The sequence below is a fragment of the Ovis aries genome, chromosome 8, assembly GCF_016772045.2.
Source record: "Ovis aries strain OAR_USU_Benz2616 breed Rambouillet chromosome 8, ARS-UI_Ramb_v3.0, whole genome shotgun sequence".
Taxonomy (NCBI): Eukaryota; Metazoa; Chordata; class Mammalia; order Artiodactyla; family Bovidae; genus Ovis; species Ovis aries.
Window position 1 is genome coordinate 26,071,752 of NC_056061.1, and position 13,515 is coordinate 26,085,266.

Below are 13,515 nucleotides of genomic sequence, written 5' to 3' on the forward strand. Positions count from 1 at the left end.
ACACAGTCAGGAAGAAGCAGATCCCTGCTTCTTTCAGATTTTGTATTTCACCATTCAGAACTGTGAATTCAATTCCTGTCCTTCCTTTGTACTGCCACGACTGGGGATTATCAGACTCAGAACGCCAGCTTTCCAGCTCAAGGGCTCCTGCAGAATTATTAATCAGCCTCTTCTGAGGCCCCTGTAATCCGGAGGCAGATCAAGGCTGATCTCGCCGCGAGATGCCCTCCCTGCTCCCGGCGGCACATGCGTTTCTTGTTCTCTGTCAACAACGGCATTGCCATTCCCACACAGTGTGCTGTGACCTGAACAGCAAATGTCAGGGGAGGAGGAGGGGGACGAAACCCTTTTAATTATTGAATTTAATCTAATTCTTCCCGTGCTAGAGAAGCAAATCATCCTTTGACAAAAAGCAAACCCTTTCCAGCTCAGCTATTGTTTTAAGCATGGAGCAGGAAGCTTATTTGTTTGAACTGACCGTGCCGCTGGGCTCGGTCAGGGTCGCTGGTCCCGGGGGTGGGGGGCGGGGGGTCCTGCTGAGAGCCCAAGGTTCTCCCCGCAGAACTCCCTGCCCTTGGCCAGGCCCTCCCAGCCCTCCTTCCTGCTGTTGCTGAGAGAGCTGCGTGCCGGAGCCCAGCCTGGTTCCAATCAAGCCTCCCAGATTCCGAGTTTGGTGCACTTCCGTCACAGGCAGAGAGAGCCTTCATTTGTATTCCGCCCCCGGCGGCCGGGCTTCCACCGGCTTTTCCGAGAGGGGCGCTTTGTTTATCTGCGCACCCACCGCGGAGCTCCGGGGTCAGGTTCTGCGCTGCGGGGAGTGGTCAGGCTGCCCGAGAGAGGCTGATGGGTGGGGCAGATCGTGTTTTCCTCTGAAAAGGGACGCGGGGCAAGCCAAAGACTAAAAGGAAAGGAAAACTCAACCCTGCCTCCTCCACTGTCTCTTTTAAAATTAAAACTGTTTGCTGGGAGGACACGGATTCATTCCATCCCCATAGCCTGGCTGCTCCCTGACTCTGCACCTGGGGGGCAGAAGGGAGGGGGACTGATGGGCCTGCTGTAAGCCCTGGTCACCGAGAGCTCAGCTTGTCTGAATATCTTTCCTCTTCTCTGCACTGGGCGGTCACGTTTTGTATTCCATATGGGTTGGTCTCTCTCTCTCTCTCTCTCTCTCTCTCTCTCTCCCCCTCCTTTGTGCTGTCTTGAGCAGAGCAATTTGGCAGTTGTTTCTGAATGGTCAGAGCAAGTCCTTGGTTTGTGCACCCACGTTCCTTAGTAATCATCAAGAAGGAAGCAGATGGTCACCCTCTGTGATTTTAAAGTGTGTAAATAGGCACTACAGACTGCCATCAAACATCAAGAATGTCACTTGGCTTCCTTGTCTTGCTTTGCTGACAGAGGATCTCCTGCGTTTGCATCATCCTGATAATCAGGGGCAGCCAGTGCATGTGAAAGCTGTCCAGTGTTTTGGAGGAGGGTACACAGCAGCACGGGGCTGGTCTCCCCAGAGGCACGGGCGGGGGCTGGGGGAGTGGTATGGGAAAGCACCCCAAAGTGGTTATCGTCTGCTCTACATCCTCTCTTCCTTCCGTTTCTTCCTGACTCCCAGCCAGACCCTTGGTATGACCACCAGCTGTTTCTGAGCAGTATCTCCAACCCGCGTCCCTTGCCGCCTAGCAGGCTTTGTGACATGATGTCGGACTGACCCAGGCCCACTGCCCCTGCTAGGGGTGACCAGATGACGTCTGTGTTGAGCTCAATTTCAGACGTGTGTTTTGACTTCAGTCTGAATTCTCACCACCCTGAACGGCAGCATACAGTTGCTTCCAGAGCACTACATGCAGCTCTCTTGCCTTTTGTTCTAGAGAAAAGGCCACAGATACAGTCTCCATCGTATCCAGAGTGTGCGTCAGAGATTTAGTTCTGCCTTTGCCTTCCTTGTAGTTCTTGGAATGCTGGAAGTATCCTTGGAGTTAGTCAGCATTCTGGTGTTCTAGAACAGCAAGCAGGGGCCCTCCTTTCTTCAGTTCCACCCAAAATAATCACTTCCAGAAGTCCCAACCACCTCCCCCCCCACACACACACACACACATACATATGCACACACACATACATGCACACACATTCAGCACTTCAGGCAAGTCTTTTCTTTGTTTGTTTTTTGGCCGTGCTGGTGGCGTGCAGGATCTTAGTTCCCCAACCAGGGATTGAACCTGTGCCCCCTGCAGTGGGAGCACAGTCTTAACCCCTGGACCAGCAGGGAAGTCCCAGACAAAGTCTTGCTGATGAATCTTAGAGCTCCTCCCTGAGAGCACGGGAACCAGACAGCATGATTTCTGGAGATGCTGGTTAACTTCATTCTTTGCTTTTGTGTTGCCAGTGAGAGTTCTCCTGAGTTGTCATTGGTCAACCTTGGGAGGAAGGTGATGGGAGAAGGCAAGCGTCCTTCCTTCCCCTTCTGGCTCCCCCATAGGTTTGTAGAAGAAATGTCACTGCCTCCTTTCTGTTCTCCTCCATGTAAGGCACTCCCGCCCTTCCACAGTTCACTTGCCTTCCCATCCCTCCCCAGCTGCAAGACACCAGGACCGGTTCCTTGCCTCCAGCCTCATCCACCATCCTCCCAGGTGCTGGGCTTGCTCCCCGTGTCCTCTGATTGTCCTGATTAGGCTGTTAATACATGCTGATGGATGTTCTACTCCTTCTTGTCTGGTCCTTGGCCTGGGGCTCCCCTTGGAACTTTGTTCATGCCTTTCAGCGTGACTATTCCTTCCTGGATTCAGCCACACCAGACTTTGGTTCAGTGCCTGGCTAAGCAGCCATCATGTTTACAGCATGTTCAGGCCCTGCCTCTGGTCCTGAGTTCTTGTCTTCCTCCCCCAAACTTGGTCTTCCTCCACCCACAACCTGGGGAGGATGGCACTCCTCCCTTCTCCCCACCTCCTTCCTTCTCTAACGCCCCACTGACCGTTATGCATTTCAAATAGAATAGCATCTCAGCCCATTGTACCATTTACTTTTCCTTTATGTTTTTTTACACATGGTGCTAAAAACCTTATGAACCTAAAGTAGAGATTACAGCAGAATGTGTCACCAGGAATAACAGCTGTATTACTCCAGGCACGTTTGGGAAATTTTGAAGTCATTCCTATGGCCTGGTGTGAAAATTCTAAATTTTGCTTGGGCATGTTTTATTGGGTTTGACATCATCATTTTGTTTGAATAACCACAAAGTTCCAGGTTAGATCAGCTTTGATTTTGCCTCTTTCACAGGATATCCTGTCCAGGTCCCACCTTGTTACCAGCACCCCCTGCCCCGCCCCATGCCCCACCAACCATGTAATCAGCTTCCTGTTACTGGCATAGATCATGCTTTCTTTTATTCTCCAGGGTAACTTTAAAGTTGAAGTACTTCACATTATTTAATATTGGATATAATAGCTTGCAGAGTTTGCTGCTTTATAACTAAAGAGGGTTCTGGATGGATCTTTGGTTCGGAAAAACTGTGTCTGTTGTTGATACAAATGCCTTTCTTCCTTACAGATGCTTTTAGGGCACCATTCGTGTTCTCTGGAGGGAGGGTTTGGCTGCTTTTATTCGCCACTGGCTTTGCCTTCTCCACTTAGGCCTAAGTTTTCAGCCAGAGGGGATGGAATTGGCCTGGTCACCATTAGGAAAAAAAAAGGCTTGAGAGTCCAGGTCTCCAGTAAGAGCTGGTAATATGAGCTGGGGCCCACCCAGGCCTGTCCTGGTCCCAGCCTGGAGCTCCAGGAAGAATAGAGGGTCCCATTGCAGCATCCCATGTGGCTGCCCTATGTGTGTCCTCTTTCCCTTCTCCTGAGCCCTCTTCTGCCTGAAGCCAGAGCCACAATTAGCTCTGTTGGGTTCTCAGTGAGCTCTGTCCCCAGCTGCCTGGAATGTCCTGGGGCAGGAGGTGGCTCCTGCTTGGTTTCCCAGGAGTGCCTCTGCCTGTGCTGGGGACTCCTGGAGGCTGAGTGAGTTCTCAGTGATTGACTGCTAAGTATATGGGCTTTTTTTCATCCTCTTTCCCGCTCAGGAAATTTGGAGAGCTTTGGCTGGCCTGATGCAACTCAGTACCTTTGCATTAAGATCCAAGGAAGATACTAGCTAGCATTTATTTAAATATTGTGAGGTGCCAGATGCTGTGCTGAGCTCTTTGCATTATTTGTGATTCTCATCACAGCAGCAGCAGCAGCATCACAGCCTTGTGAAATCCCAGTTCACAGACAAGGAGACTGATACTTAGCAGGCTTTTAAATAGTCACCCAGCAAAACCAGTGTGCACACCCAGGTCTGCCTAACTCTGGGGCCCCTTTCCCTAATGACTGCCTTGAGACCAGAGATGGTCTCAAGAAATGACCAGAAATGGCCTTCCAGAAATGACCACTCCAGCCCAGGCCACAGTTGGGCCTCTTTGCATTGTCACAAAAAATATTTGCTCCCTGTTTTCTGGCCGACTTTCACACCCTTAGTGCAGGGGGCACACTGGAAAGCGAAAGTCCCTGCGGCCTTCAGCTGAGCCTCCGAAATGCCGCCACCAAGGGCCTCAATGCACCAAGATGCATAAAGTACTGTAACTGTATCAAGTAAGAACTGTTTCTTTTTAAGATGGAAGAAAGCAGATTGCCTAGCCCAAAAGGACCTTCGTTCACTGATCGGGGCCTGGGAGGTTGGGATGAGCCCTCCTGACCTAATGAAATTTAGCTGGTCATGCTCTTTTCACTTAAAAACCAAGAGCCTTCGGTCAGACTGTCCTGGAGTGCAGTGAGGAGGCTCTTATTCTTGTAACTCTAAGGGTGAAAATAATTATTCGTTCTGCAGCTGTATTGTGTCACTGTTTTTTGTTTGGTTTGATTAAATAAAGGAAGAGAATCTCTGTGGCCATCAGAGTGTTGGAGAAATTGCTAGGTTGACCCTTTAACCAATTAAAGCATTTATTGAGCAGTTGCTGTTTAACCAGCCTTAGGCAAGGTACTGTGAAGGAAGAGCAGCATAAAACAAGGGCTCCAGCCTCAAATGATCTCCATTCTGTTTAAGGAGAGGCAGAATAACTAGGAGAGAGACACACTGGGAACAGGATGTAGCAGTGGGGGTTGAGTGTTTGGGCTCTGGAGCCAGACTCCCTTGGTTCAAATCCCAGTTCCTCCATTTATGTGCATCCTCTGGCGTATCGTTTTACCTCTGCTCAGTTTTCTTGTCTGTAGAACAGGACTGTAATCGGTATCTGCCTCATGTGGGTAGAGCACTTAGCGTGATGCTTGCCACTCACCAAGCACTCAGTATATGCTTAGCTGTCGTGGGAGCATCTAACGTCAAGCTTTATTAAACTTGTTTATCACACTGGCTCCAGGAGTATGGGTGAGCTCAGTGAAGACTGGAGTAGTCACAGGTGACTTGATGAAGCAGGTGGGGCTTGAGCTGAGCAAGCTTTAGCTAAGCAGGTAGAAGGAGAGACAACGTTTAGAATATGTTAATATAGAAGAGGCAAGTTCATGATCATGCCAAGTGCAGGGTACAGGTTACAGGAAAGCAAACTAGACTAGATTTAACTATGGGTTTGGGGCAGAAAGAACCAAAGTTGAATAGATATGTGGGTCCTAGAGAACTGGGTGGGAGATTTTGACTTAATGCAGTAGGAAGCCCACTGCGTGGTTCTGGGGGAGGCTGGTGTGGACATTATGAAGCTGAGGCTTAAAACTTTTAATTGGAAAAACTATGAGCTGAAGGCTGGGCACCATGGCTCGAGGTCTAAACAGAGGGATGAGGGCCTAAATTGAGTTTTGGCAGAGAACCTAAACAGGAAAGGGAAAGTTTGAGAGGCTTGTCAGAGAGGGAAGCAAGAGGCTTAGTGATGGGTTAGATAGTGGGTTTAAGGAGAAGGAGAAGTCCCAGCCAGCTTTCAAGTTTTTTCACCTTGAAGCCTGGCAGAGGGGAGTCTGATTCCCAGAAAAGGGATACTAGAAAAAAAGAGCCTCCGTTTGCTTCCTAGAATATTAAAGTACGAATCAACTTTGTCAGCCATCTAGGAAAATTTTCTACCTACAAGAACTTCTTTTATAACAAACTGTCTTATTCATAGTAAAATGATTTAATGAAAAATAAATTTAGATTCATAGTAAATTTGAGATAAAGTTGGGACATACTAGAGGCTCTGTCCCTTAAACATTTGCAAATCGGGAACCAAGGCTTCAGATGAGAGACAGAGTTTCCCCAGTGTTTCCCCCCACTGTTCACACAGAAATGCTGGGCAGGGTTAATCCTGAGAGAGGCGTGTTTCCCCAGGGAATGAGCAGAGAGAAGGGTCTATAGCCCTGAGACCTGTGAGACACTTAGAGAGAGGGAAACTAAGGAGGAACCTACAGCAGAGACAAGAGAAATGCCTAGAAAGAAAGGAAGAGCATCAGGGAAGAATAAACTCAGAAAAGATTGCTCATTTCTCATAAGAATGTTTGAGCTTTACCAAGTGTTGGAGTATGCCAAGTTCTACTCCTTTGGTCCTGAGATGATTCGTATTACTCAGAGGTGAAAAGTATATTGCTGCTGCTAAGTTGCTTCAGTCGTGTCCAACTCTGTGCGACCCCATAGACGGCAGCCCACCAGACTCCCCCGTCCCTGGGATTCTCCAGGCAAGAATACTGGAGTGGGTTGCCATTTCCTTCTCCGATGCATGAAAGTGAAAAGTGAAAGTGAAGTCGCTCAGTCGTGTCCTACTCTTCGCGACCCCATGGAATGCAGCCTACCAGGCTCCTCCATCCATGGGATTTTCCAGGCAAGAGTACTGGAGTGGGGTGCCATTGCCTAAAACAGCACAAATGTGACTAGAGCCACAAGGTGAGCAAACGTGATGGCAGAAGTGACAGAGACACGTCACCAGCCTGATTGCTGATTGCTAATGGCCAGCCATGGGCCTTGAAATGTCATAATGCTTTTCAAGAGTTTTGAAAAGTCAAAGCGCTTTTCACGTTCTGGCTCATCTTAGATCGTTCTCTAGGTAATGATGTGTGACTTACGTGTTTTAAAGACAAGCAGAGGATGGGGGCCTGCTCACGGCCCCCAGTGGGTCCCCACCACACTAGATGGAATCCAGAGTCCTTAGTGTAGCCTGCAGCACCCCACGGCGTCTGTCCTTATGGCCCATCTTATTCTTCTTTATGGCCCTTGTCTCTGTCTGACATATAAAGGTCACTAGTTTATTTTATGTCCTTCCCAAGCTAACCCACAAGCCCCCTGAGAGTAGGAGATTGCATTCACTATGGTCTCCCCAGCACTACAGACCGTGCCAGGTACGTGGGAGACTCCAGAAGAGAGAGAACAAAACTAGGCCGGCAAGGGTTCGGTCTTTGGTTGTCTTGCAGATAAACTTTGGTAACTGAATAAATCCACAGCTCTCTCCTTTCTCTTACTTAAAGCATGGATGGTTATTAACCATATTCTGAAGACTAGTGAGGTTGAATGATTGCTATCCAGTCACCTGCTTCCATTCCAGTCTATTGAAAAACTGATTTTTTACTTTCTTTTGCTGTGATTGCTCCAAGGCCTCTGGCTGCCTTGCCTCTCTGTGGGTCTAACCTCCCAGCTGTAGCCCTAGGCCCATCAGAGAGCCAAATCCAGGATTCCTGCCATCTCAGACAGCTTTACTCTGACCCAAAAGTTTCTGAACACACTTCATTTGGGACTAAAAAGCTGGGTTTTCCAGGTGTTTTTGTTTCCTTAGCGTGTGACAGATGCTTTACTTCTGTAGTCGACAGTTGTTAAACCCTTCAGAGGGCATCCAGATGGTGGCAGACAGTGACACTGGTCACTGAGGACAAGGCGAGGACTCGCCAGAGAAGGGGGAACTGATTATAAGCCTTTTAAGGAGCCACGGTTGTTCCACCAGGAAGGGAAGGCTGAACAGGTTAATCAGTGTCCAGTCACTCATTCATTAAGCACCTCCTTAACCAGTGCCTTCTGTAGAGCTGGCGCTGGGCTCAATACTGCACACGCCGTGGCCGTCCACAGAGACATGTACCAGCCCCCAAGGACAGTCTCTGTCCATGGAGAGAAATGCACTTTCTGACAACTCACATGTTCACTGCACTTGAGTAGTAACAGCCACAATGAACCAGACACCCTGGCAGCACAGAGCTAGGGAACCTGCCCCAGTCTTTGTGCTCAGGCCAGGGCGCCCCAACCAGAAACACTCCGGCGGAGAGCAAAGGAGGGGTGGGAGTTAGCCATGGGCAGGAGTGGGGTGGGACTTGCAGCTAAGAAAGCAGCCTGACCCAAGGCCCTGCAGCAGGAAGGACAGTCAGAGGAGACCAGGGGGGAGCAGAGGAGGGGAGGCCCAGGGTCTCAGGAGGCTGGGGAGTGGGGAGGAGGGGCCAGATTGTGGAGGGAGGCAACTGGAAGGAATTTTGGGGGGAGGCCAGTGGCGGGGAGCCAGTGGGGACTGGAGTGCAGGTAGTGGAGATGAAGAGGGACAGACACCTTCACCGGTGTGAAGTCAACTCAGTGTGGATGGTGATAAGGCAGCAGAGGCCAGAGATGACTCTGTGAAGATCAGTGAAGCTCCTTCTCTAAGTAGACGCCATGCTGGGCTCTCCAGGTGGCACTAGTGGTAAAAACCCACCTGCCATGGCAGGAGATGCAGGTTCAATCCCTGCATTGGGAAGATCCCCTGGAGGAGGGAATGGCTACCCAGTCTACTATTCTTGCCAGCCTGGTAGGCTGCAGTCCATGCGGTCTCAAAGAGTTGGACACAACAGAGCAACTTAGGCACACAGCACAAACACTGAACAAGTACACTGAGAGTTTCTGGGCCCCCCACAGCCCATGGTATTACTGACACAGATCGTCATACGTTGATTTCCTCCAGCGAGGTGCAGAGGAGAGGACATTATCTTGGTGTCTAATCCTGGTCCCAAAGGGGAATTCCAGGAAGAGTGAATCAGCTAATTACATGGCAGCGCCACACTCGTTGTGGCATAGGTCTCCTGACATTGTCCCCTTTTTCCTACAAATCCATCCAATTAGAATTTTGGTCTTGGCTTTATGCCTGCCATGATACCTATGAAAAAAATCTGAGAGGGCAGAACTCTATTTTGAAGGAAAAGGTAGTGTTTAGACCTAGGAGGTCCTTCCTTCCAGGCTTCGGAGCTTTCCTAACTTTACCGGAGGAGCAACCCCATCCAACCCCAGCAGGGTTGTATCCACGGCAACCTTAGGGACCCCATTCTCATAGATGGGGTTTGCAGTGTGCAACCTCAGGGCCATTTTCAAAGACCCCTGCCCAAGCCCGGCATGAACTCTCCCTGCTGTGGAGCCGTGTCTGTGCCCTGAGGAGCCAAGAGCCCAAAATGAGGAGAAATTGAAGTAACACGATGAGCAGAAGAGCGAGCGTTGATGCATTCTTTTCCACTGAAACCTCACTTGATCACTAACAGTTTGTCTCTGCTTTAATTTAACCTTCTGTCTTCCTTGAAACTGAGAGTTATCTTTAGAGAAGTCAAGAGCAGCTGCTATTTTGAGACCAAAATAAAGACAAAGGCATTCTTCATTTTTTCCCCTCCAACACATATTATATGTAAATACGTTGCTTATCTTAGAAAGAGTATGAAAAATAAATGTATGTAAGTAAGCTCTTACTAGTAAGTCAGAGCACATACCTACAAAAGGTTTCTTATCAGAGATCCATTACAGGCTTTGTTTCAGCTTCTCTTCTGAAGGTTTATATAATTCTTGTTGTAGATGATATAATGAGAAAACAATAAAGCAGATTACCGCAACTGGCTGATATATTGACATTTGCTTTTTAAAAAAATCTGAAATTATGAAATCTCTCAGAAAATCCAAAATGACTCTATCCCAATTTTAACTAGTTTACTTTCAGCAACACTCACATCTTGAGCAACATGGAATGATTCCAAGAAGCAAAGAAAGGCTGCTTTTGCTCGTCATTTTATTTACAGGATTTGTGTCTGCACAGTGGAGAAAAATGTTCTATTTGCTTCAGAGACGGACATAGATTTCCAAGCCATTTGGCTCGAGAGCTGGTTTAAATAGGAATGAATTTAATATACCTTTAATTCTCTGAAATAAGAGAACTCCAGCTGAGGTTTGGTCCAGGGCAAAGTCAGCTCTCGACACTGAAGAGAATCTATCACATTAATCCCAGAGGCTCGGAGTCCAAAGCTGCGTGAACAGAATGCTGGAGGATAGGAAGTGTGAGAAGAATGCTTTGAAAGAAACTTTAAAAACAGAATGACTGTTCAGAGAATACCAGACCTTGTGTGGAATCATGCAGCACTTAAGCAAAGATACAAGTAATTATGCTTGAGAAACATAGCTAATTAAAAATAACTCGATGCATAAAAGGGAAGAAAAACTAGAGAATCATTTCTCTGCTCCAGTGTTAATGTGAGATGCCACAGAATGAAATAGTAGGATTTTTTTTTTAATTTCATTTCACACAGGCATAGAAGAGATGGAGAGGAAAATTATATTGCCCGAAAATGCCAGGGTAGATTTGCTGAAGATGTTATCATGTACTGTATTTAAAACAAAAAATCTAATTGCTGTAATTTATCATACCTCTGGTTATTAAAACCATGCTAATTCAAAGATTTTAATCATTTGCCAGTTTTACACATAATGGCTTTTCCTAGAAGATACTATGAAAATTTCTGATTTTGTCAACCTTTGTGTGATTTTTTTAGGCATTCCTAAGTAAAATTAACATGCTTTAAATATATAATTGTGTTTACATCAGTAATAAAAATTCCTTGTGTTTCCCTTTTAGTCTGTTCAATGAAATATCTGAAACTGCTTTATAATTGCTGAGCCTAATGTGTGAGAGCACAGGCTGCTGAATCAATTTTAATTCCCCGTATACACATCTAGCTTTGTAAGGAGCAGGGTGGACCCCACCCTTCCTTTTTGATTGGAGAAAGGATTCTTTTAACAGGAGACTTTTGGCAAGAAAAGATTTGGCACAAAATTCGCTTCTTGGTCTTGAGAAATCAGACACATAAGATAGTCATTGAGATAAAACCACTCTGTAAAAATTTTAGATATTACCCTATCTGGCTCATAGGAGAAAGACAGGGAGGTAAGCAAGGGATGGTACAGTGCAGAAGAAAAACATTCCCCAGAATTAAAGGTGGCTACTATTAGGGGAAAGGGTGGAAGGAAAAAGGAGAGTGTAGTGGGGAAGTTGCTGTTTTGCTAAGTCGTGTGTGATTCTTTTGCGACCCATGGACTGTAGCCCCTCCAGGCTCCTCTGTCCAGTGGGATTTTCCCAGGCAAGAATACTGGAGTGGGCTGCCATTTCCTTCTCTCCCCAGGGGGGTCTTCCCAACCCAGGGATTGAACCTGCATCTCCTGCATTGCAAGCAAATTCTTTACCACTGAGCCACCTGGGAAGCCCTGTAGTGGGGAAGTAGCTTGAGGCAAAATCATTTCTCTGCTGTGGGTGTGGAGGCACTGGGGAAATACAGCCCATCTCCACATAATACATGCGTTGTGTTTTCAGTTGCTCAGTCGCCTTACACTCTTTGTGGCCCCATGGACTATAGCCCGCCAGGTTCCTCTGTCCTTGGGATTCTCCAGACAAGAATACTAGAGTGGGTTGCCATTTCCTCCTCCAGGGGATCTTCTCGAGCCAGGGATGGAAGCTGCGCCTCTTGCATCTCCTGCATTGGTAGGGTTCTTTACAACTAGCGCCACCGGGGAAGTCCCACATAATGCATGGGCTACGGCAAGTTGTCTCCACCCTTGGGAGATGCGTGGTGGTTTGATCTGGTTTTTATGTACCTCAGTAAGAGGAGACTATGGTCTTTTATACTGAAGGATTCTTGAGGGTAACATGATTTACAACATTATTTGAAAGTGAAAGAAAAAAATATAAAAGTTTCCTAAATCATAAGTTAGCCCTACCTCCAGACCAAACCCATGACATTCAATCAGTTTGTAGAATCAAGTTCAAAAGCCAGGACGTGAAGGGGCTCTGAAGCCCAGATGGGACTTGCTTAGGGTTGCAGAGGCAGGAACAGACGCCATAGCTGCTCAGTCCTAGCCCGGGTCCAATTTCCCCTCCTCCGTGTCCTCTCTCAACCTGATCCCATGAACACATTTCCACCTGCTGTTCTTTCCCAGCCCCGCACCCAGAGCCATGATCTCTGCCTGAGGAGTAACCAGGTGTTCTTCCTGCAGGCGCCAAGTTCCCCATTAAGTGGACGGCCCCCGAAGCAGCCCTGTACGGAAGGTTCACAATCAAGTCTGACGTGTGGTCTTTTGGAATCTTACTCACAGAGCTGGTCACCAAAGGAAGAGTTCCGTACCCAGGTAAGAGCCAGACACAGCAGAAATGGGCATGAGTGGATGTTCTCCCAGCGCTATTTGGGGAGTCCTCTTCCTGGTTGCCTTCTCAGACCCATTTTCAGCTTTCTGCCAAGCGTGGGAATTTGAAGAACACGGACAGGTATTTAGCCAGGGAAAAGCAGAAGTGGGAGCCCCCATGGTGTATAGACAAGCAACCATCATGAATTGTGTGCCAGGATTAATGCAGTTAGCTGCTGGTGAATGCTCCAGTCCACCTCAGCCCATGGGTTCTCTCCTCTCCCCTCTCAGGAGGAGTGTGTGTCGCTGGCTCCCAAGATAGAAATGTCACCAGCAGAACCGTACAGATGGACTTTGTAGACCCTTCTAGGAAGGAGAAGGAGAAAAGCCCCCACTGCTTTTTGGTTACGCCATAGCACTGACCCATGGCATGAACCTGGCGAGAAGATGCCAGTACCTGCCCTCTCTGCAGCCCCTACTCCAGGTGGCTGGAGAGAGCAGAGGCACGAGGAAACTCCATGCAGCAGCCATTCACTACACGTGTCTTGGGTTTCTTGGGGGTTGGGGGGTTGTTTTAGGGGGAGAGAGGGTTGACTGCTCTGTAAAGCTTATAGGAGGATCTCAGTTCCTGGACTAGGGATTGAACCTGATACCCACACCCCCCGAAGTAAGAGCCTGGAATCCTAATCACTAGGCCACCAGGGAACACCTTCACTGCACATTTCTGAATGATTGAAATATGCTCTGCAAAAGCAAGTATGCTTACGTGCTAAATTGCTTCAGTCGGGTCCAACTTTTTGTGACCCCATGGACTGTAACCTGCCAGGCTTCTCTGTCCATGGGATTCTCCAGGCAAGAATACTGGAGTGGGTTTGCTGTGCACTCCTCCAGGGGCTCTTCCTGACCCAAGGATCAAACCCCTGTCTGTTATCTCTCCTGCACTGGCAAGCAGGTTCCGTCCCACTGGCACCTCCTGAAAGTGAAAGTGTTAGTCATCCAGTCCTGTCCAACTGTTTGCGACCCTCTGGACTCTACCGTCCATGGAATTCTCCAAGAGTGGGTTGCTATTTCCTTCTCCAGGGGATCTTCCCAACCCAGGGATTGAATCCAGGTCCCCTGCATTGTAGGCAGATTCTTTACCATCTGAGCCACCGGGGAAGCCCCAAAGCAAGTATAGTATAA

At 48.1% G+C, this 13,515-nt stretch overlaps 1 protein-coding gene across 12 annotated transcripts in view; it reads left to right on the forward strand.

Moving 5' to 3' along the window:
* Positions 1-13,515, forward strand: part of FYN (FYN proto-oncogene, Src family tyrosine kinase) — a 216,006-nt gene that overhangs the window by 191,004 nt on the left and 11,487 nt on the right. For all 12 annotated transcript variants that reach the window (XM_060419482.1, XM_060419479.1, XM_060419483.1 and 9 more), the window contains one exon: positions 12,208-12,339. In XM_060419482.1, the coding sequence (XP_060275465.1) occupies positions 12,208-12,339 (132 nt within the window). The remainder of the gene's footprint in view (positions 1-12,207; positions 12,340-13,515) is intronic.